Source organism: Lolium rigidum, chromosome 3, assembly GCF_022539505.1.
Source record: "Lolium rigidum isolate FL_2022 chromosome 3, APGP_CSIRO_Lrig_0.1, whole genome shotgun sequence".
In the NCBI taxonomy this organism is placed as follows: Eukaryota; Viridiplantae; Streptophyta; class Magnoliopsida; order Poales; family Poaceae; genus Lolium; species Lolium rigidum.
In genome coordinates, this window is record NC_061510.1 from 84,965,734 (window position 1) to 84,991,151 (window position 25,418).

General features: G+C 44.6%; 1 protein-coding gene across 1 annotated transcript; it reads left to right on the forward strand.

Annotated features, from left to right (window-relative positions):
- The first annotated feature begins 11,044 nt into the window (after positions 1-11,044).
- On the forward strand, positions 11,045-17,395 carry LOC124697230 (poly [ADP-ribose] polymerase tankyrase-2-like). The gene is made up of 9 exons (XM_047229851.1): positions 11,045-11,189; positions 11,364-11,525; positions 12,737-12,876; positions 13,362-13,472; positions 13,621-13,746; positions 15,119-15,220; positions 16,765-16,935; positions 17,024-17,103; positions 17,322-17,395. Exons 1-9 carry the CDS (start codon positions 11,045-11,047, stop codon positions 17,383-17,385), a joined length of 1,101 nt encoding a protein of 366 aa, XP_047085807.1. The 3' UTR covers positions 17,386-17,395.
- The last annotated feature ends 8,023 nt before the right edge of the window (positions 17,396-25,418 follow it).

Below are 25,418 nucleotides of genomic sequence, written 5' to 3' on the forward strand. Positions count from 1 at the left end.
TGGGGATGCTGATACGTCTCCAACGTATCGATAATTTCTTATGTTCCATGCCACTTTATTGATGATACCTACATGTTTTATGCACATTATATGTCATATTTATGCATTTTACGGAACTAACCTATTAACAAGATGCCGAAGAGCCGATTCTTTGTTTTCTGCTGTTTTTGGTTTCGAAATCCTAGTAAGGAAATATTCTCGGAATTGGACGAAATCTTCGCCCAGGGTCCTATTTTTGCACGGAGCTTCCAGAAGACCGAAGGAGAGTCGAAGTGGGGCCACGAGGTGGCCAGGGGATAGGGCGGCGCGGCCCAGGCCCTGGCCGCGCCGGCCTGCCCCCTGGGCCCCTCGTGCCGCCTCTTGACCTGCCCTTCCGCCTACAAATAGCCTCCGTCGCGAAACCCCCAGTACCGAGAGCCACGATACGGAAAACCTTCCAGAGACGCCGCCGCCGCGAATCCCATCTCGGGGGATTCAGGAGATCGCCTCCGGCACCCTGCCGGAGAGGGGATTCATCTCCCGGAGGACTCTTCATCGCCATGATCGCCTCCGGAGTGATGAGTGAGTAGTTCACCCCTGGACCATGGGTCCATAGCAGTAGCTAGATGGTCGTCTTCTCCTTGTTGTGCTTCATTGTTGGATCTTGTGAGCTGCCTAACATGATCAAGATCATCTATATGTAATACTATATGTTGTGTTTGTCGGGATCCGATGGATAGAGAATACTATGTTATGGTGATTATCAATCTATTGTTTATGTGTTGTTTATGATCTTGCATGCTCTCCGTTATTAGTAGAGGCTCCGGCCAAGTTTTTGCTCTTAACTCCAAGAGGGAGTATTTATGCTCGATAGTGGGTTCATGCCTTCATTGACACCTGGGATCGTGACGATAGGTTCTAAGGTTGTGATGTGCTTGTTGCCACTAGGGATAAAACATTGATGCTATGTCTAAGGATGTAGTTGTCGATTACATTACGCACCATACTTAATGCAATTGTGCTGTTGCTTAGCAACTTAATGCGAATGGGGTTCGGATGATAACTCGAAGGTGGACTTTTTAGGCATAGATGCGGTTGGATGGCGGTCTATGTACTTTGTCGTAATGCCCAATTAAATCTCACTATATTTATCATATCATGTATATGCATTGTTATGCCCTTCTCTATTTGTCAATTGCCCGACTGTAATTTGTTCACCCAACATGCTTTTATCTTATGGGAGAGACACCTCTAGTGAACTGTGGACCCGGTCCTATTCTTTACATAGCATACAATCTACTGCAATTGTGTTTTACTATTTTCTTGCAAACAATCATCTTCCACTCGATACGTTTAATCCTTTGTTACAGCAAGCCGGTGAGATTGACAACCTCACTGTTTCGTTGGGGCAAAGTACTTTGGTTTTGTTGTGCAGATTCCACGTTGGCGCCGGAATCCCTGTTGTTGCGCCGCATCACATTTCGCGACCATCAACCTTCAACGTGCTTCTTGGCTCCTCCTGGTTCGATAAACCTTGGTTTCTTTCTGAGGGAAAACTTGCCACTGTGCGCATCATACCTTCCTCTTGGGGTTCCCAACGGACGTGTACATTTACGCGCATCAATGCCCATAGATGTCTTTTTATTTTATTTTTGTTTCTTCTTATTTGACTTAATGAGTAGTGGAAGGTTTAGGGTTTAGGGTTTTGGAAATTATGTTTAATGTAATAAACAGCCATCATGGTAATAACCCAGGTATTAACCCAGGTCACTATGTGTCAAACTAAATTTAATAAAAGTTTTTGTTAGTTCCAAAAATTTGGGTAATTGGAAAATTTCATTTTCCTTATTTTTTAAATTTTTTTTTGGGATGTTACAAAGGTCCCATTTAAACTCTTCTTTATTGCGCGTGAATGATCCAGAACAAACAGTATCCAGCAAGGTTTTATCTTGAAAAGACAGTCTTGCATAGAGATTATCAATAATAATATTACCAGGAAGCTCATGAATGGGGCATTTGAGCATTAAAGACTTCAATCTCCCTCACGCTTGGGCAATACTCTCTCCATCATGAGGCCAGAAATTATATATTCGGTTGCGGTCTTTGTGAATTTCACTTGGAGGATAAAATTTAGAGTAAAATAGAGGCACAATATCTTTCCAATCAAGAGAACGCCCATCCTTCAGCAGTTTATACCAATGCGCCGCTTTACCAGATAGCGACATAACAAATAATTTCTTCCTAACTTCATCCATTGAAATACCTGCACATTTGAATAACCCGCATAATTAATGTAAAAATAATAAATGATCTCCAGGATGAACAGTTTCATCCCCTTCATAGCGGTTATCCACAACACGTTCAATAATTTTCATAGGTATTTTATATGGTACCACTTCCTCACCTGGCGCCTCATCCACTACCGTTGCAGTAGTAGTAGATTTCCTAAATAGAAATTCAAGGGAGGATCTCTCCATAATGACTTATAGCAGCAAGCAGAAACAAAATCAGCACGTATAGTAAAAGTTTCCTTACCAATTCCACTTACCAATAGCGCTTCACTCCCCGGCAACGGCGCCAGAAAATAGTCTTGATGACCCACAAGTATAGGGGGTGTATCGTAGTACTTTCGATAAATAAGAGTGTCGAACCCAACGAGGAGCAGAAGGTGTTGACAAGCAGTTTCGATGAAGGATTCACTGTAAATGCTCACAGACAAGTATTCAGGGAGTTTTGATATAGCATATAAATAAAGTACAAGTAAATAAAATGCGAGAGAAATAATTGCAGCGAGTGGCCCAATCCTTTTTAGCACAAAGGACAAGCCGGTTTGTTTACTTATAATGACCAAACGTTTTTGAGGACACACGGGGATTTTAGTCTAGTGCTTTCACTTCATACGGCTGATTAATCTTCATTGTTTTGATAAGTGTTGTGTGGGTGAACCTATGCTAATGCACCGCCCTTCCTAGGACTAATACATACTTGTGATTATACCCCTTGCAAGCATCCGCAAATACAAGAAAGTAATTAAGATAAATCTAACCACAACCTTAAACTCTGAGATCCTGCTATCCCTCCTGCACCGATATACTAACGGGGGTTTAGGTTTCTGTCGACTTAATTTAGTCTCGTGGTTTCTCATACCCTTTGCTGCTTCATGTGACTTAAATTAGCGTGATGGCCACTTCCAGGTCGCCACTACTCTAGAGTCTAGACACAGGTTCGCCGCCCATATCGGTGATCCTACTCGATGCCTCTCGGCTCCAGTTGCTGTCCCTGCAACCAGTTCGCCAACGCCTCGTGCCATCGACGTCGTCTACTGCCACCGGCTGCTTCCCCGTCTGGGTACACCATACATGTTACCTGTGAATTGAAGATCTATTTTTTTTTTAATGAAATCAAGATCCATATTGCGTAGGTGTAGACATGCTTTTGATTTTGCCCTTTAGTATGAGATAGGTACACTTTCACAATTTGAACACAATGGATGGATAGTTATCAATTGGATACTGTAGGACACGAGTTCACGTTCAGGACTTCAGGCTGATTTCCAATGCAAGGGAATTTAAGTTGTATCACATTCCATTTTTATGTTCGTTTTTTGTAGATTATTGCATAATCTCTGTTTAGCAAATATTATTGCATAGTCCAAATCTTCATCACCTCCCATGGATGGCACTGCTGATCTGACAGTGTTGTGGAATACTCATGTAGTTGAATTTCAGTATACTCTACAACCACGAGAAGAAACTCCTATTTTCCCCTCTATTCCTGGATGGACGAAGGATAGAAGACTGCTCTGGTTTAGGCGGCAAGTTGCCTGTGATCCCATTCTTCGTGCACCCGATTCATTGCCAAGGTTTGTCCTGATACTGTTAGTATATTTTATGGTTTCTTTGATCAATTAGGAATAATTAATCCGATGAGATGATGTTACCGGTTTCGACCATTTTTGCTTGTTTGTCCATGCTCTTCTATTCTATCGCAGGCTTTATCATAGCTATGCACTCATGTTCTTAAGTTCTTGTGAGAAGTCCTATGTACAATTTGATCTGAGCTCACACATGGTTGTATTAGTAATTGAGTTATATAGATATGCTACATTGAGAAAACCATATCATTCTCATGTGTAATTATCTTGAATTCATTTACATGCCCTTATGCTATGGTGTATTTGCAATGTGCCTTCTGATATTTATTTTTGAAGTTGGATTGGATACATTCTTTGTGTACATGCTATGGTATTTGATGTCAATTAATCTGCCCCACCTATATTTTCTCACGTTTCAAACCTTGATTTTTTGATGCCTTCAGCTTTCATAAGATATTTGTTTCAAGAATAGAACGTAAACAAATTATTCTTTGTCTACACTTTTATATATATTAAAGGACAAATAATTACACGGCCAGACTATTTCGTATGATGCGGCTAGCTTAGTTTTTTATATGGTGAATAGTGCATCTGTTATTCTTTTGAAGTTCTATTATGTTTGTAAAATATATCTTGACCTATCCATAATTAACACATCTTATTATAGGTTTTGCAAGAGAACTTGGTGGAGTTAAAGGGCATTTTAGGCTGACGAATGCAGTGGAAGTTAATCATGATGGCTGGAGGAAAGTTATTCCAAATGCTGATCTCTGAACAAAATTATGACCATCGAATGAGCCCCCCTTACCAAAATCTATGGGGCTTTGTTTCAAGCACTAACCCAAATGTGCAAGTTCAAATGACATCAGAGGTATCACAACAGCACCTATCAAGCAGTACCTCCTAAGTATTCTCCTAAAGGCTAAAGGTGAGTTTTTGTGCAAACAACATTACCTCCATTTTGACGCATATTCATTCCCAAAGCATCAGCTTACTCTAATTAATCACCAACAGTGAAAGATGTGAAGTTAGGCTTTATTTGTTTAAGTATGAAAAATGAAATCTAAGTTATTGTCAACTTTCCAAAGCATCTGCTTTCTCCTTTCCAGTTTTGCAAGATAGCAGGCATTAGCTTTGTGATAGTACAGGTATAATAAGGAATAGTATAGCAAGTTCTGTATTCAGTTAGTTCTGTCATGTATTATTGTCAACTTACACCTTTGCCTGCGGGAGAAGTACCTCAACCTAAAAAATTTGATATTTGCATCATGCCATGCTTTGTCCTATTGTACGAAAGTATGCTCAGCATTTTTTTTAAAGGGGTCTAAACTGAGGGTTTCTCTTTTTGTTTTTTGTTTGAGAGTAGCTTATCACGTGTACCACGCGATACTGAGGTTTTCTCTTGATACTACATTAACATGGATTCTATTTGGTTGGAAAACCAGAAAGTAAAACTATTAGCAATCTAGCATGGTCGATATCAAAATTATCAACCCCTATAAATTTCGATTTTTAATAGGTTGACTTGTGTTATACTGCCCCGCCCTCTACCATGCTGGTGTGGTGTAGTGATCTGCGCACTGCACATTGCGTGTATGCCTGCAATCAAATCTATCACATACTATTGTACCTTGATTTATTATTAGATGGTACATGCTATGTAAAGTCTACTGTGTAATATCATCCTAAGTTGTGTCTTCCAGCAAATTCGAAGATGTACATGAGCATTCCATTGTTTTTCTGTGTATGAAATATTTCGGTCAATTTCTTCCAACAGGTTGTACCTTATATATTCACCACATTTCTGGCAGATACCATTTGTATGCACAGGGAGACAAGTCCCACTGACTGTACTCCATTGCTTATGAGGTACGCCCACTGATGGCTCCGCCGCCTTGGTGTGTCTGTTTGACTGTTGGCATGTTGGACACAACACACGGATGGCGGAGGCAAAACACTTGCGGAAACCATCCAGTGGCAACACGATAGCATATGGTAGTTGTGGCTGGAGGGGATATTATTGACTTCGCAATTGTTGATTAGAATAAATTGTTGAGGAAATGCAGCATTTCTGATCTCAACAGTGTGCTTGTTTTCTTTGATAACTTCAGGTACAACTTTAATTTTTTGATTTTGGACTTGTTTAGGGTTGTCCTCTGAACATATTTACATGTGCCCTATTTACAGGTATGTATAGAAATTTGAAATACTCACTTCTTCTATAATATCTACTGTCAAAGTGTTTCATGTTTCTAAAATTATACTCTTCAATTACTGACCAGTATATGGAATGTGTTGTGCTTTTAATATACACCATTATTGTAAGTTCTCATCATTATTTGCATATGGGCGATTTTCACCATGTCAGCCCGCACGATATGACCAGCCACGTAACAGGGCCGCTCCTTGGGAGAATGATCTAGGACTCTTCTAATGAACCAGGCCCTTAATGGCGATGGGATTGGGCCTTTTCCATGGTTGTGTGGGCTTTTAGCTTTAGTCGTGCTCTGCCTACATGGGAACTGTGATCCATTCCTAGTGTGATCCATTCCTAGAAGTCTCTGGCAGCTTGATGCAAGGATGAGTAACCGCCGCCATTGCTGCCTGAAGTTAATGCCATTGAAGGTGCATCGACGCTGCCTTTACATTCCCTTGTTCTCCTGTAGTTGCGGAGGTCGTTTCTGGCCTGCCCTTTGGCCTACTTCATGAAGCTATTTCTGCTCTTATATATTTCATCGTTCCTCTTAGTACTGCTTCAGATCATGTTTCCTCAGATTGCATAGCTTCTAATTCAGGTTATTATTTTGGTAATTAGCCCAGTATCAAGGCGCCCACGACGACAGGCAAGAGAGGTTGATGGCAAGAGGAGGATGCTACACTGTCAACGACTCAAGGATGCAGAGGAGGATGTGGAGGTAGTAACATTGGCGACGTCTTCCTGGTGCAAGAGAAGGAGGAGGCGGAAGGCACCTGTGGACGTACTTGCATCGGCGAAGGCGCATGACTGACAGTCCACTTAGATCAGGTAAAGCCCAACCATAGATCTTTACCTTCCATCTCGTAGCCTTATGTATTCACTTCTCATCCGTTTCATCTTGTTGGGCGCTTGGATTAGAGGGTCACGGCGAGGATTCTATGATGAACATGTGATGGCGTGTGCTGCCAAGCCTCGGGAAAAGATCCCTTCTTTGTACCGGCCTCGGCTGCCATGATCTATTTTTTGGATTACCTGATTTTTTGAACTGCTACGAAGAGGTACACTTTGCAATTTTCAGTCTCTGCTTATTTTACAATAGGCTCATTTTACAACCATATAATGCATTTATGTTCCAGATAATTTCTTGGCATGGTTGTTCAGAGAAGTCGTATGTGCTATTCTCAAGCTTCACATATCTTGAATTTTGGACCAGTTATCAAGCCCTAGGTTTCTACATTTACAGATACAAGGAAGCTTACTGAATCAGGGATTATCTGGATGACGGGAAGTATAAACATAATCTTTATATAACTAATATATGAAACCTTCCTTTGTTGCCTCTGAATTGACATGCATACCTCTTTAATATGTGAACATATTGTTTTGCAAAATTTCATGGATGGATTTCAGTGAAAACTGACTATGTTTTCAGAAGATTTTTCACCTCTTCAACATGTTGCAACACTAACTATCAGACCATCAAGATGATCACAATGTTATATATATATTGCAGATCAAGTTAAATGGGCTAATGCACATCACTGTTGCATATCTAACACACTAGCTTACTGATACATAGTTAATTTTATTATTTGGTACAACATGCCTCGCCATTCAAGACTTACATCAGCAACTTGGGTGTGCTTTAGTTTTTGTTTTCTCTGAGTTTAGATTTTTCTAAGGAAACGTATGTATTATCTTAGGCGTTGCTTATGCACTTAAAAAATAACATCAATTTTGTTGGAAACTCTCACACCTGGTTTACTCTTTTTCCCCCTGAAACTGAGCGACAAAATAACGGAGGGAATGTAACTGATCTACTAGCTGGAGAAGTACCTCAAGCCAAACCCCTAGGTGCTTTGGTGGAGGAACTGCTATTTTCTGTAAACAAAAGGTCGTGACACTGTGCCGAAGCGACCTGAAGTCATGCGTGGGCATGTACAAGGAGGTGTCATTGAAATATGAAAAACAATAGCTGTAGCCATGCATCGGTTTCATGTGATATCACTCCATCTTTAGTTCTATACAGTAGCTAGCATTTGTGTGATCCTTATGAACTTCTGTAAAATTTGTCTATGCATAATATTTTATTCCCGCGATCCATATCATTCATTTATACAATGTCATAAAGTATCAATATTTTTCAGATATTTTAATATATTTAATATCAGATTTATAAGTTATTTGTATTATACAACATGTTCTTAAATATGTTTACCTTCCTTAACAGCGTGTTTGGTAAAAGGATGGCAGGGGATTGGGAGTTAGAGGTAGGAAGTTCGTATGGGTAATGGGCAGGGGAAGTTATCGCACAATGAAGCAAACTCAATTTTTACAAGCCTCTCGCTTAATCAAACAAGTGAAGAGACTGTATACACCCATTAAATCAAGACACAAGAAACCTGTGACTACTCAGTAACATCAGGTGTTGCCAACAAAGAAAAGTTGATCTCAAAGGAAAACACGAAATGTTGTCATACCACAATAAAATAACCATAATACAATCCTAGGCAGGTAGAAATGAGACAAAATAAGACATAACGGGAGAACAATACACTCCAGTTGATCGACATATGAAAATATCCTCCATTGATGAGTTCTAAAAAGCAAAAAACTAGTGCCATTGTAGAATGAAAAGAGGCAAGCAAACAATAGTAAATTATTCTAAATCTGATCATGAATAATTCATTTCTTTGCCGCCTCGAGCTCCTAACGAACAAACACCACTTTATACTTATCACGCATCATTAAGAAAAGTTCTGTTTGTCCAGCGTCACGACCAATGACACGAACAGCCATGACGACTTCTTCGTCTGTGAGATCCTCCAGATTCTGCAGAACATCAAGTAACTTGGTTCTGTTGGCTGACGTTTGCTCATGAACTTCGGCTTCATGAAACAATGCCTTCTGTAAACCACTCATGGTTTTAGCATTCTCCTGCTCCGCTTCTAAGAACTTTGCAAGTGTATTAGATACACTTACAAGTCCTAGCTCAGCTGCTTCATCATCTGGGTACGTTCTCTTACGACCCTGCCTCGAACTGCCTGAAGGGTTGGTGTTATCTTGTGCTTGAGCGACATTCTTATTAGGTTCACTAGTGGGTTCTGCATGTACAGGGGATTCATCTTCTGCCACTTCCTGTTCTCCAGGACCCTTAGCACTTCCTCCTTGAGCCAAATCACTGGCATACACCTCACAAAGTTTGTCAAAGTTGACCATGGGCTTCATGTACAGAGGACCTGCTCCCTCACGGGACTACAAAAGGCAACCATGAATGTAAATTAGAAACTTAGACAAGGACAAACAATAGAACTTAACAACATGGTTTCTCTATTTAATAGAAAACAACTTCACCTTTGCCCAACCCATATAGGTGTCTCTATCTCCAACTACCATCTTCATCTCGTCCGCCATTTTGCATAATTTCCAGGACATACGAAAGTTGCTTCTTCAGAATCTTCACTTTTGACTTGATGTGTGGATCAGCTTTGAGATCAGCATGTGGTAGTACTTTAGCCATTTCCTTCTCAATGTACGTGAGATACCCAGACTTGTGACCTGTCTCTACTTTCCAAGAAGAGTCGTTCATTTGATGGAGAATATCAATAAGTAACTTCTCCTCCTCGGCTGTCCATGTTCTCTTGTCTCTTTTTTTGGATGTTAATTTGCTCCTCTTTGACTTGGTATTCTGCTATTTTATAAATAGGACAATGCACGTTCCTGCTATGTACTTTTTATAACATGTGCCAACAGATCCTCTAATTAGTTTGTAATCTAATGAATTTATTTATCCTAACAATATATTCAAATATGGTAATACACCATGGCAATTATATAGTGTTGGTATGAGTGAAACTCGGAGCTTACAAACGATCAGATTAGTGGAACTATCTAAATATGATATACGCAAGGATCAGTCACATAAACTTTGTTCTCTGTATGTCAGTATAGGCAAGCCTAATGTGCAGATAACAATTGGTAGCACCACAGCAGCAAGCCAGCACAACCAACCTTTGCAGCCTATGATTATAAAATTTTCTAGTAACTAATTAGTTCACGCATCAGGTCATCCTATATGTCTAAAAAATAAATCAAATACAAAGCAAGAGAGAGAGAGAGAGAGAGAGAGAGAGAGCACAAAGTCTTAGCAAACAAATGGAGGAACAAGTCAACGCCTGTGGTGACTCTTGCTCCCGATCTGTAGAAGAGAGAGAAAATAAGAAAAAGGGGAATAGATCTGGATAGATCGGTGAAGGGAACAACTACAAGAATCATGATTTGATGGAAGCTAGTTGGATGCAAAACAAATAGTATTTCCTATCAGATAGTACCATGCGCATCGAATTTTTCAAGAACTGAGATTGCAAGAGGAAGAAAGAACGAACCTGACTATGTTCGTACCTGTGTCGCCTCTTTCTAGGTCGCCTCTGTCCAGATCGGGTGGCAGTTGACCTTGGCGATTTCAAGGGAGGAGGAGAGCTGCAGACTTATATAAAGAGGATTTTCCCGCGAACTGGGAAAGATTTTCGCGGGGCTTTTTTTGCCTTCCTTCCATCGCGCGGATTTTGTTCAGCTTACGCGAGAAGTTTTTTCTTTGTCAAATTCCCTATCTCGATCCAATTACCACGTCCCCCCAGGGAAGAAATATGAGGGAGTTGCCCTCCGCAATTCCCCTTCCCCTTCCTGCCACAACTCCCACTACTCCGAACCATACGATGGCTATTTAGTCTCGTACCCCCTTAATTCCCATTCCCTACTTAAAACTCCCCCCAACCAAACACGCTGTAAGATGGACGGACGCCGCAACGTGCGCCTTTATGTTCTACTAGTAAACCGTGATATCCAAACAACAAGCATTCAGCGGCGTTTCTTCCGCCCGTAAACCCATCTAAAAAAAAAGTAAACCCCAAACCCAACGGCAGCTCGAGGCGCCGGCGGTTCGAGGCGAAGCCCCACATCCCCCGTACAGGCACAGCAGGCCATCGCCGGCGACCATGAACGGCTCGGGCTTCGACATGAGGCTCGGCATCGAGAGCGCTCTCCGGCGCGCGCTTCCGTACGGCGGGCTTCCCAGCAACGACTCGCCGCAGACGGCCTTCTTCGACGCGGCCACCGAGGGCGACCTCCGCCGCCTCAGGGGTGAGCAATCTCCTCTTCGCACCCATCTATGAAGGGTTTCGCCGTGCGCGGGCGCGCGTAGCCCGCCCCCTCCGACGCGGTCTCGCATTTGCTAGGGTTTGGGCGGGAATGCGGGTTTCGCTTTGTGTGCCGTATTTGTGTCTGACCTGTGGATTTCTGGCGGTGGTGCTGAAGAGCTGGCGAGCGGCAAGGACGCGAAGGAGAAGGCGTGGCTTGCCGATGTGTCCATCCAAGGCGTGGGGCCGTTTCAGGCCGCCGCGCGCCTGGGAAGAGTGGATGTGTGCAGGTGCATGGTGGAGGAGCTCGGCTTTGACATCAATGCCGGAAGCAAAATTGGTAAGTGTGTGCTTAAGATTGACTCAATTTCTGTTCTGATGAGCTCAATTTTGCTATGTTGCCACTTGCACAATCTCAGCATTTATGTACATTGACTCTGGATTGTGGACTTGTGGCCACATCACTAGTCACTTACCTTGCTTAAGCCTGAAGCTGTAGATAGATGAGGCATGAGCACATTGCTAGAGCTTTAATATAGATCCATCCTTTAGTTGAGAGAGAGATGTTGGTGACTACACATGTTCACCTGCTTCTGATTTTGTTGGTAGGTGTAACTGCTTTGTCTGCTGCTGCATTGGATGGAAAAATGGATGCTATGAGGTACCTTCTCGACCATGGGGCTGATCCAAATAAAAAAGATAACGCAGGCTCCGTTCCTCTTCACTGTGCTGCAAAATTTGGTATCCTTCTTCTCCCTATTTTTTTTTCCTTTAGCCTTCTTTGGCTTTTGATCTTGTACCACATGAGTTACTCCTGTTTGTACATTTTCTCTATCTAATCGAATTGAAAGCAGCTCCTCTGCCTTTCGTCAATTTTTTTTTTGTATCCTCTCTGCTGATACTTAGCTTTTTCTCTGTAGACTTTACACTTATTAGTTTGTTGCAGTGTAAAGATGAAGGGTTCATTGTTTACTGGGCAGTATACAATATTGATTTGTTTCCATGTTGTGGCTCCATTTAGATCTTGAATTCTTGTACATCTACCAAACCGTGGTTTCCATGTTGCTAGAAGTTCATAAGAGAAAAACAATATTGATTTGACTGTATTAACGAGTCCTTGCTGGTCTTCGTGATGTCCAAACCTGTCAAGCGTAACCGCACTATATAAGTATCTTTTAAACCGGCCTAGATGGCATTCAGTTCTGTTAATGCACTTCTGTGACAACAGAGGAACCCACTCACATATGTTTGGATCTTGGGATCATCCAGGGGATGGTGGCACTTCTACATGAATTAATGTCTTTCATTGTGTCTCGTTATACAAAATGACAACAATCATGTTCTTGCTCTTTGTGCTCTGTATAGCATTTCTGTGTCCTGAACAGTTCCACCAAATAATCATCATAATTTATGCACGCTTGTCCTCTAGCTAAGTCATGAAAATGGTAGTTATCGATATATTTTAAGAATGTGTTCTGTTGTTGTCGGAGAAATGTTATTTCCCCTTTTCACGGTAACATTTTGTTGTGTTTCTGTGTGAATTTTATCTAGGGCATGACGAAGCAGCAAGCCTGTTGCTATCTAGAGGAGCTAGTGTTGATATAGCTTATTTTCATGGGACACCACTACATATTGCTTGTGCCTATGGGAAGACCGGTGTCATCAAAGTCTTGTTGGAGCATCATGCAGATGTAATAATTAAATTCCACTTTTTATTACAAAGGCTTTTTTTCCTTTCAGTGTGATCTTCAGTTTTGTTGTACCACCATGCAGATGTCATAGCAGATACATACATATGCCAAATGGTCTTACAGCTTTAGGGAATCCCCTACCTTTATGAAGAGATACGATAAATTCTTGGTGTACCATGTGCTGTTTCTTATCTGGTTTGTCACTCAATGTCTAATAGTAATATAGTATGCAATAAATGGTTGAACTGAAAAAAAGGCATTTGCGCCTGAGACTTGGCCATCTATTAAACAAATGTACTGCGAATTGTCAGCCTATAATTGTTCCCTACTTAATAAAATTAAGGAGATTCATCAGTATGGAAACAAGTCTGTATGTCATAACTTTCTCTATATTGCTGACATTTTTGTCCCAGAATTTAATACCTGGCTTATTCTGTAGTATATTAAGTTAATCTTTTCCCACTAAAGCTGATCTTTTCTTGCAGCCAAACAAAGTTTCAGAAGTTTTAGGTACACCACTGGTAGCAACTCTACATGCTATTTCTGAAGGATTACCTGAATCCATTTCACTGAAGTGTGCGAAGCTGCTTGTTGAGGTCTGTTCACTGTGACTTCATGTATTTTGAAGGGTAGTCCTTTATAGAAAAAAATATGTACTTCTCTTTGTGTGATTAATCCATTTTCATGGAAAGTTGAAAACTGCAGTGTCGCCAACTTTTAATTTCGTATGATCCATATTCACAGGCAGGTGCTGATATAAATTTTACTAATCCCGACACTCCGCTGGTGGTGGCAACTACCCATGGCTTAACTGGCTGCATTAAGTACTTGCTAAAGGCTGGTGCAGACCCTAATATCCCAAATAGCCATGTGAGTTTTTTTGGGTTTGCATTCTTCTACCTACTTGCATTTATAGTACTTATAATTTTCTTAAATCAGTTTATCTATGGGATTGGATACATTTCTACTTTTCTAGTAGTACGAACCCCATCTTCCTATTTCTGTTCTAAACATAGACATCTGCCTTTGCCATCCAGTCAGTATGTGGATGAATCACTTCCATAAACCAGTAGCATGGGACTCTATTGCAGCCATCCCTTGGTGCATTTGCTTTTAATGTCCAATGACCAAATGAACGATAATCCACTCAGATTATATTCTGAAAGATTAGGGCAAGACTATTTGCACATTTGCACATAATGGCCAGGTTGTTCTTTGTGGCCACTTGACACTTGAGATATTGATCTAACTTCAGGAAATGGTTTTATGCTTTATAGTGCATAAGCCTCTTAATATGAGGAACTAGAAGTTCATATAAAGATCTCACATGCTCCAATTAGTTTTCAATGTATATGTTCTTGATTTTGGGCGGAGCGAAGCTGACACTTCTTGAAACAGTACCTCAAATGACATTTCGGAGTTGGTGGGTCATGTAATGGCCAGTATAACTTAAAGCTACTCCCTCCGGCCCAAATTAATTGGCACAACCATACACTATGTCCAGTACAAGTGTACTCCAGGGCTGCCAATTAAGTTGGGCTGGAGGGAGTATTATACTTATCATGTTATATAGACATTTTGTGTGATGAATACTGGCGGGATTCTTGACAAGGTCTACATTAGTTTTTCTTATAGTAGCTATTTAATAAGTTCCTCTCTTATTCAATCATGTTACTCATGTTTTGTCCTTTTGTTACTTGACAGTGTGGTGCCATGCCAATACAAATCGCAGCAAGCTGTGGAAGAAGAAAGCATGTGGAACTACTATTTCCTTTAACTTCTCCAATTCGAGCAATATCAAACTGGACCGTGGAAGGGATTCTTGCTCATGCCAAATCAAAGTGTTGCCAGCCCAGGGTATGAATTGAATTCTATGTACTTGGATGATTCTATATTTCATCAAGATATTCAATGCCTAATGCTCACGAGGCCACGACCCACGGATATGTGTTTCATCAAGAAAAATTCTACGTACCTAACTACGCATTGCAAAGTGATCAGCTCCTGAATTTTTTCAGCGGGACCAGCTTGAATTTCTTGAAAAATAATTCGTACCTAACCACATCAGGGTGCGGTGCCCAGAAACTAAACTTAGTTGTTTGTTTGATCTTTTATTTTTACATGAAGTTGTCTGGTCAAACTACTTTGAACTTTCTTGACATGAAAACTTATTGTTTGTCTCTGTAAATATTGGTCATTTCGTGTCTATATTTCACTTGGTTTAATTTTCTTCATGAATTAGGATGAGCAAGATGATACCAATACTAAAGCCCAGCTTAAATTATGTGGTGAGAAAGCTGTTAAGAGAAAGGACTATCGTGCAGCATCAATGTTCTACACCGAGGTAAGTACTTAGTAGTAATGGAGAATGGTTTATTAGTAATGCTACTCTAATGCTTTATTGATAGTAGAAGTAATGTGAGGAATAGTAGTGGTGGTGTGAGGCATATTCAATCATACCAACCTGTTCTATGGGTTGAAGTAGTATGTTTCTTTAGTCTATCTTTATCTTTTGATTCTTCATTCTGTAACTGCTGTTGCAAAATGACAATACCTGATAAAAAAGAACACAATTTTTTTATTTGGAAGTAAGTTCTTTTCTAGATTCATATTCATGGTACAATTAAAGAAAAAACTTTTCCTGCTGCGTCACAGAAGTTGAGCTTCTGCTTCTGTTGTGCTATAATTTCTACATTTAAGACTGTAGAATATCCACTGATTAACACAGATATCACTTTTTTTTCTGAGGAGTTCGGATTTCAGGTAATAATGTGCTAAATTATGAGATCTGATAAAATGCCTCATCTTAGTTTGCCCTCCAGGAATTAAGTATTTGGTGATACCCCCAAATGGACCATAGTACTTTCCACTGATAAAACACCCTAACCAATAATTTAAGTATTATGCACTAAGTGGGCCCTCAAAACGGACACCAAAAGCTCAAACTGCCCCTACCCTTCTCTCTATGGCTTCTCCACCTTTCCGGATTTCTTGGTGCAAGCTTGTTGGGCGCCGAGTGCAAGGGGTTGCTTAACCTCTCTTCACAGGTTCCTCCTCTGACCACCACCGTCTCGAACTTTTTCAGTTGTGCTCAGGTGTGCTCACCTTGTTCCCTGTCTCTGACGGTGTTGTGCTCAAGAGTGCTCGCCTTGTTCCCTGTCTCCGACTACATTGTGCTCAGGAGTCTCGCTCCATGTTCATGCTGACGTCCAGGTGGCAGAGGCTTACAGATCGCCATCGAGGACATCCACTCCAAGATGTACTTGCTGCTGTGTCTGGGCCTCTGGGGCGACACTAGGAGCAACTCACGTTGAGGTCCGGTGGCAGCTTGTGTCAGAGTGGAGGAAGGAGGGCATTTGGGTCTTCTCCCGTGCCCGAGGAGTGGAAATCATTAAAATAATGTAAACAAGACATTTTTATTAAATTTAGTACTTTTGCATCATTTGGGGTTTTACCAAATTGTTGGTCCTTTGTGGACGAAGGGCAAACTAAGCCTTGGGATTTTATCATCTAGTTGGTCCCACGATAGTCCAGCCAAGTTTGACATGTATTCTGTACTGCTTGAAAACCTTCGCCAGCCATCAACTGCTGGTAACAACTGAAAATTCAAATCAGCTTCAGCAGCCCTCTAGAAAGAAGCCCAGAATGGTTTGAGAAACCCTGGTTCTCAGGTTTCAGTGTAGAACTATCATGAAGAGTCGGTGCGTCACCGGACCTGTATGTATTGATGTAGACATAGAACATGTGTTCTATTGCTAGCTGAGTAAATGAGGCCGTTGTCACCCATACATTGTCAACAAGATATATGCACCTTTTCTTGTTTGTGATATAAACATTATTCGATATTACTATGGTTCTCCCTATTTTTAATTCTCTGTTATGATGCAGGCAATCGAGCTGGACCCTAATGATGCAACACTGTATTCAAACAGGAGCTTTTGCCATATGCAAATGACTGAAGCAGCTAAGGCTTTGTTTGATGCTAATACATGCATTGAATTGCACCCTGGATGGTTAAAAGGCTACTACAGAAAAGGAGTTGCTCTCATGTTTCTCAAGGTCAAACAAATAACTTTATATTGCACTTCCTTTTTCACTTTGCACTTATATGTCACCTCCCATTTGTAATCTGCTTTTCTACCAATAGGAGTACAAAGAAGCATGCGATGTTTTCATGGCTGGACTGAAGCTGGACCCTGGAAATGCCGATATGGAGAAAGCATTACGGTAACTTATCTTATATTATGCTGCATTATACTTGCATAAAATGCTTGTGTCTATGAGTTTTAACCTGTAAAATTTATTTACCAAACAAGAAAGAATGACAACATAAATGCACGGGGTGAAGAAGACGGACAAGATCTTGTTTTGTGCTTATTCAGAGATACTTACAGACTAGTTTAAGTGAGGCATTGAACATGGAATTACTTTTGTTCACTTTGCAGGGAGGCAGTTGAGGCAATGAAAAAGGATCACTTTGCTAGGAAAAGCTTCAAGCCATCTGGTTAGAGGAAAACGGCTGCTCTCTGGATTGAACTGGCCGTTTTGGTGCCATAGTAGTTCCGTACTGCAAGTGTTAGGGTTAGAGTTCTCAATGCCTTATGACTCTAGTTTGTCAATGGCATTGGTTAGCCTTATGACTATGGTTTGTCAGATGCCAACACTTCCAAGTTTGAACACAGGGTTTCCGTAGAAACTCCATGTCAAGTGAAAGTGGATGGTTGCTTTTGGCGTCAAAATGAGTGTTTCGTTGGATGTGTATGATGTGCTGCGATTATATTCCCGTTGTAGGCTTTGCTTGATTGCTTCCTTTCGTGGCCTGCCTCTACTGAGTTTGGAAATCAAAAGAAAGTCTCATGTTGCTCCTCAGTGTATGTGTTATACGGCAACTAGCATTTTGTCATGGAAGTTCGTGAAAGAATGTTCTTGTTTTTCGTTGGTCTCGTTATGACTGATGGCATGTGGTGAGTTGACTAAAGCAAGTCAACTACCAAGGTCCTCATCCATTTCTTTCAAGATCTACACTATATATGGTAAGGGAGTAACAATGATATGTTAGAACTTAGATTACCTAACTAGACTGGTGGTTGTGCAATCCATTAGCTCGAAGTTAATTTGCATTGGCATTAAGTTCTCTAGTATCCTGATTTACAAGATTTAGTTTCTACGAGATCGTACTCTTTTCCCAAAGGAAAACGCTCATATTCCCCCGGGGGATAAGGGCATCTCCAACCGGGCGACCCAAACGGACGGCCCAGCGTGTCCGTTTTGGGCCGTTTGCGTGGCCGAGCGGACGCGCGGACGTCGCCCCGCGTCCGCGCGTCCGTTTGGGTCGCGCGGTGCGCCCAACGCGCGGGATTTGGGTCGCGTTGCCCTATGGTATGTTTTCCTTGTAAATTCACTAGAAAAACGCAAAAACATATTATATAAAATATATAAAATAGTTCAAATGCTCAAAATGTATTACACATTACATAGTCCACGTAATCAAGGATAAAGTATTATTCAAATAAAATGAAAAAATGATACAAATGCTCTAGGCTTCAGGATTTCCTTCATCATTGTTGTTTGCAGCATTGTTGTCTACATGCTGCCACATGTGCTCGACCAAATCAGCCTGAAGCTGGTTGTGTACAGCTAGATCTCGAATTTCATGGTGCGCATGAAGAATGTCCTGGAATGATGCCGGAGCACCTTGAGGAGTAACCAACTCTCCTTGGCCTTCCCAGTCATTATCAAAGAGTGAATCATCCCGCTCTACCTCAACAATCATGTTATGCATGATTACACAAGCGGTCATCACCTCCCACGAGTTTGCACATCCTAGGCTCGGCAGGGGTGTCGACGATAGCCCAACGAGCTTGGAGGATGCCAAACGTCCGCTCGACATCTTTCCGGGCTGCCTCCTGCTCTTTGGCAAACCTTGCCTCCTGCTCTGAGGTGGGGTTTCGGATTGTCTTCACGAGTGTAGCCCAAGGTGGATACATACCATCAGCAAGGTAGTACCCCTTGGTGTAGTGGTGGCCATTGATCTCAAAATCCACATCAGGGGACTTACCGTACGCTAGCCTATCAAACACCGGAGAGCGCTGCAGCACATTGATGTCATTGTGCGAGCCAGCCATTCCGAAGAATGAGTGCCAAATCCATGTGTCATGGGAAGCAACAGCTTCAAGAATGACTGTGCACCCCTCAGAATGGCCGCTGTATGCCCCCTGCCAACCAAAGGGGCAGTTCTTCCACTCCCAGTGCATGCGGTCTATGCTGCCAAGCATCCCGGAAACCCCCTGGAAGCGTTGATCGACAACGGACGAGCTGTGTCCTCTCGCATTAGGTTGCCGGAGGTACTTGTTCTCCGAACGAACCGATCACGGCTCGCAGAACCTGTACATCGATTCCAGGCCGGTTGACTCACTCATGCGCGTGTACTCATCTACGAAATCACCGGCAACGCCATATGCGAGCATCCTAATGGCTGCCGTGCATTTCTGGTACGAAGAGAGGCCTACCTTGCCAAGTGCATCCACTTTCGCACAGAAGTAGTCGTCGTAGATCTTCACGCCATCCATTATCCGGCGGAACAGCGGCCTGGTCATCCGAAAACGACGGCGAAACAAGGACGGCACGAACAATGCCTTGGGTTGGAAGTAGTCGTTGTAGAGCTGGTCGTGGCCGCGTTCTCTTTTCCGGTCCAAGGGGGCCGCGCGGCCCGGCAAGGACCCCCGGTACACGGGGATCTGTGAGACAATGTGCTCGTGGATGAGCAGCGCAACATCCGTGAAAAAATCATCGTCGGACTCCTCGTCTGACGACGTGTCGATGAAGTTCTTGAAGTAGTATTCGTCGTCGTTGTCCACCATGATCTGAAAAGGGACACATTTTAGTTCGAGCATTTCAACGAACACCTCGCATGCGGAGGCGATCCAAATGCTTCCGTAGGGACTGCGGAGCATGGCCGTCTCAGCCGACTTGCGGTCTGGAAACACGGGCAGGAGAGCTCACCTCCGGCGGAAACGGCGCAGCTGCGAACGGCGGGAGGTGTCGCGACGGTGAGAGGACAACAGCGCCGGCGGCGGCGTCCTCCGACTCTGCTACGACGCACCGAAAGCAGCACGGGGCCTCGACCTATGCTTCCGCCCCGCTTGCCGGCGTCTCGACGACGATGGCCGGCGTCGATGCGCTCCCAAATCGCCGGTACGTGGGTGGCGGCGGAGCGGTGGGGAGATGTGTGCGACGGGCTTGTGTTGTGGGAGGCAGACAGGCGGGCCAGGGGCGGACAAGGGGAGGACGCGAGCGACCAGCCTTTCGCGTCCGCGGCCACGCAAACTCGTCCAAGATTTGGGCCGGGTTTGGGTCGTCCCGGACGCCGCGGCCATCCGTTTTAGGGATGGGTCCGCGCGCTGGGCCGCGGTTTTGTCCGTTTCGACCCAACCGGACGCGCGGGCGCGAGATGGGTCGCCCGGTTGGAGATGCCCTAACTTCTCTCCCGTCCTCCTGGTCGTGTGTGAGACACGCGTCCACAGCAAGGTGGGCCTGCTCACATCCCAATCCTCTCGTGAACGACACGAACGACTAACGACACCGCATATCGTCTCCCCGACTCGATGCATCCAGAAAACCACCGTGCACGCCTCCGTGACCAACGCAGCACCGGCCCCGTGCCCACTGAGCGACGCCGCCGCGCCAACTCAGCGACGCCTCCGTCGCCATCAACCCCTCCGCTCGGTGCCCTCCTACCCTCCCCTCCAAGATCGCATCTGCATCTCGCTGTCCCCAAATCACGAGTATGTGGGGAACTGACGAGGCGACGACGATGATGCAGAACATCAGCTGCCATTGCGAGCCGTAGGCGGCGGCCAGGCGTAGCCGGTGCTGCTGCGAATCCTTGGGTGGCCGCTGCTCAAGCCCTCCATTCACATACTATGTCCCCTCCCACTACCAACGCCGCGCAGCTGCCGGTGGTACAACGCCGCCGCCACCGCTCGCCATCGTCCCCCGCTGCTACAAACAGCCACCCCCTCTGCTACAGAGTGCTGGCCCCTCTGCTACATGCGGCATCGGCCTCTGCTACAAGGGGCTGCGGCCTTTGCTACAATGGGCGGCGGCGGCTGCTACACTGGGCGTCCGCGGCTGCTACAAGGGTCGGTGACGGCTGCTACAAAGCGGCGATTTGCTACAATTGAAGGTGGACAGCGCTACGAGCGGCGGCGGCGGTTGCTACAAAGTGGAGGCCGTCGTGCTGCGAGGAGGAGGCCGGATGCCATTGTGCTACAAGGAAGCCGGCGAGGCCGGCGGCGCTATCGTGCTGCAAGGAATCCGGCGAGGCTGGCGGCGAAGCTATGTGCGGAAGGCGGCGGTGCTGCATGCAAGGGGTTGTGGTGCTACCAGCGGGGACGGAGTTGCTGCCGGCCCGGGCGGCGGTGCTGCCGGCGCGGTGCTGCAAGCCGGACGCCATATCGTCGGCGGACGCCGGCATTGCTGCTAGCTCGTGCTTGAAGATGCGGAGGCAGGGGGATTTCTTTCCATTTCTTAGATGCGTTTTCTCTTCTTTATTTTTCCGCACGGGAATGTTGACCCAAATCTGGATGGTTGGTTTTGGTCGCATCGTGTGGCTGGGCACCCGGGGGATCGGGGATTTGATCCCCCGGGGGACGATCAGCACTATCCTTTCCCAAATTATTGCGTGTTTTAGCTTCTGCTGAAGTCAAACTTTACAAAGTTTGATCAAGTATATATAGAAAAAAAATCAGCATCTACATTATCAAAAGCTAGAAACTGTTTAGCACAAATATAAAACACAAATAGAACTTACTAGATTTACGACAATATTCTACGGATGTGACTGCGACCACTCAGCAAATATACACTACACGTGCAAAGAAAATTGCACCAGATACCTTGGAACCTTACAAAAGTATTCCTTCCAGTAAACTTTCACTAGTTTTAAGAAGTTTCAGTTCCAAAAATATTTAGACAGCAAGATCCATGAATAATTTTGGAAAATAGAAACATGGATGAAGTTCTTTGGAAAACATGAGATTAGAAGGTACGAGGAGCCACTAATACACAAAGTAGAGGAATTCAAAGAGAACTAAATATCTATTTCCTACCAACAATATATATGAGAGGACACCATAAATGAAATCGACTTTCCTTTAACTTGAATTCTGAAAATTGTTCATGGCATATTTGTTATACGCTACAAATCTCGACCCGCTTCATCAAATCGAGAAAAAGTGCACATTATGAAGATCAGAAGGAAATTATCTACCTACTTTGTGTGGAAAATACTATAGATTCTCGCGAAACAAACATCTGTTTATACTGAAAATCCTGGAATAGCGGCACTGATTTGGTGATATTTCAACAACCATTAATCCAAAATTATGAAGATCGGGGTCTCTGGAAAGATAATTATGAAGACTTTGATACTTTTTAGTGCATAAATTCATCTTATAAACCAGTCGACTGCAGTTTCAAAAATGAACTTAGTCATAAATCTAATCATGCATTTGATCCCGTGTCAAATTCCAATTTCATTTGCAACAATACACAACTATATATGGATTTACCAGGCATTACCTTTGTTGTATGAGTATCCTCGACTCTGACTCATCGTTGAAGAAGTCGTGCGGCGGTCCATGCTCCGATCACTGCTCCTAAGCAACCATAGGTGGCGGCAAAAGCAGCGTACTCCAGACGTGAAGCCATGGCGACCGCTAGCTAGGTACAGACAATGGAGAATAGTGTGGGATCGATTGAGAAGCAAAGAATGGCGAAGTGGAGACCATAGGGGTACCTGCTAGGTACATATATATAGCCATGAGCCATCTCGTACCTGTGCGCGCGATCCAGGAACGAAGCCAGGAATGATGTATAAGCGGACAATCTTACTATGAAGGGGACAAAACTAGCTAAAATCACATAAATAAGAAGCTGTCATGGCTTATGTTCAAAGGAAAATCATGGAGGGGGGGGGGGGGGGGGCAGCCGCCCTCGTCCCCCCTTGTTGATGCGATCGATTCAAAGGAAAAAATCCATCTGTCTCTTGCTAGCCTGGACGAACAGCCGTGATCAATTCAACCTGCTGTCTGTCTGCGTCGAACACTTGTGGCACCAATGGTTAATCACTAAAACAAGCCTTTCCACTAATAAGCGCCAGCATCGCGAATAATTCTGGTACGTCCTAGGCACCTTGTGAGAGTGAAAGTTGGATCATACATTGATAAAGTACTAAAATTTTATAGCTCACTATTATATATGTTGGCTCTATGTTGATCATAGATAACATAACACTTGGCTTATAGCGAGCAGCCTGGCTATACTATTAAACTTTCTCTTATGCCCGATCGAGCACCGACCATGCACGGCGGTCAAGGATGGCATGCAAGCACCATTTCCAGTAAACCAGCTGTAACCAATTACTAGGACGTAAATGCTGCTCAAGAGTCGTGGTATTCTACACGGGCAAAGGTTGGACGTTGGGGAGGCTGCCCCATAAGGCCGCGCGTTTCATTGTACTCTCTTCAGGCAGAGTGCATCGTGCCAGTGGCGCCGCGTAAGAAAGGACCGCGGCGTTTGGGAGCTCGCGCACCGGATCGTCAGCAGCCGGCGAACACGCCCGCGCCTCTTTTCGGAGGCGACGTCATCCGCGATGAGGCGAGGCGCGCGTCTTCTGCTCCGGCCCGTCGGACGACGGGGTCGGGCCACCGCCGCCGCCTCAAGGAGGAGGACACCGCGGCCTCGCCACAACTTCCACCGGTCAAGAAGCTATGGTGGGACAAGGAGGCGGAGGCGGCCCTCCGTGGCGACGACGAGGAGGAGGAATTCCCCGGCCAAAACTTCATCGTCGGCCGCTCCGTCGATGAGGACTACCGACAGATTACGCTGGACCCGCGGCAGGCGGCGGTGTGGTCCGCTAGGGACCACGACGCCAACTTCGTCGACCTCGTCGGACCTTTCGTGCCGCCGGCGCCAAAGGAGGAGGAGAAGGATGACGGCTGGTCAGCGACGACGGCGACGATGGCAACAATCTCGACTTCAGCGCCTTCGACGCACGCCACCGCTAGATTTTTTTAGTTTTTAGTTTAAATTCGAGCAACTTTTGTATAAATTTCGTTTGAATTTCGTACGAATTTTGTTTTTAAATGTTATTGCAAGTTTAAATTTCTATCGGGGCTGCCGTATGGAGGGCGCCGGTGTTTGAAAAGCATCCCCAAATAGAGGATATTCTGCCGGCGCCCTCCATACGACAGTGCCGACGCCCCTGCCGACGCCTATGTGGGAGCCGCCGGTGGAGATGCTCTTATATCTCAGTTGCATGTTTTGTGTTTACCTGACGACCGGTCTGGTTTTGGCTATTACAGTTAGCTCTCAGGGCTGTGATTCAAACGTGAGTACTCCAAGTTCTCTAGTATCCTGATTTACAAGATTTGGTTTCTGCGAAATTATTGCATGTTTTAGCTTCCGCCGAAGTCAAGCTTTACAAAGTTAAGTATATAGAAAAAAATTCAACATCTACATTATCAAAAGCTGGAAACTGTTTACTAGTACTATACAAAACACAAATAGAACTTACTAGGCTTAGAGCATCTCCAGTCGCGTCCCCCAAAGCGTCTCCCAAAGGGATTTGGGGCGCGCCGGACAAAAAATGCGTTTCAGCCGTGTCCCCCAAAGCCCATTTTTGTCCGGCGCGGCCCGATACGGTGTCCGGCGCCCCGAGCCCGTCCCCGTCCCACAGGAGACGCTCCGGGCACGCCGGACACAACGAAAAGCGGGGCGAACCGACGCGGGCCCGACCCGTCAGCGGCTCGGACGCCGCCTACGTAGCGACGGTACAGTTGCCGGGAAGCGGAACCGTCGCATTGGCAACCGTGTCGACGACGCGGCAACCGCCGGAATGGAGTCGGGACTCCTCGGAAGAGCAGCCGCTGCTCTTTTCGACTTCTGCGCCGCCATTCATCCGCGCTCTATAAGACCCGTACGTCGGCGCTTTTGGATCTTCACCGGCCGCATCCGACACCTCCAGCGACGATGAGCTACATCTCCCAACTCCCGTCCGACACCTCCAGCGAGGGAAAGCCTGCTGGATGGCGCCATTGGTGGGAGAGAGCTCGGACGCCCAGCAGCGGCGACGATTCCCTCCTGCCACCTCTCACCGCGGAGGAATGGCTGGGCGTGGAGGAGGACGCGGAGGAAGAAGGGTCAGATGAGGCGGCGGTGGCCCGTGCGAAGGCGGAGGCGGACGTGAAGGCCAATACCGCCAAGGCCAAGGCCAAGGCCAAGGCGCAGCCGGCGAGCACCGCCGACAACGAGGAGGACTCGGACGCGTCGGCCGACACCGCCTCTTCGGAAGAGGTGACGAGCAGGAAGCGCCACCGTGATGACGACGACGAGACGGGGCCATCATCGAAGAAGAAGAAGAAGTAGTTTAAAATAATTTTTATGTAATTTAATTATGTTTTTTCGAAGTTTTATATGTAATTTGTTTATGTTGAACCGATTTGAATATTAGTAAATAGTTTTATTCTATCTATAAGGAG

Coding starts and splice junctions, on each gene's coding strand:
- LOC124697230 (XM_047229851.1), top strand. CDS start 11,045: ATGAACGGCTCGGGCTTCGACATGAGGCTCGGCATCGAGAGCGCTCTC. Junction 11,526..12,736: donor CAATGCCGGAAGCAAAATTG/GTAAGTGTGTGC, acceptor AATTTTATCTAG/GGCATGACGAAGCAGCAAGC. Junction 12,877..13,361: donor TGTTGGAGCATCATGCAGAT/GTAATAATTAAA, acceptor CTTTTCTTGCAG/CCAAACAAAGTTTCAGAAGT.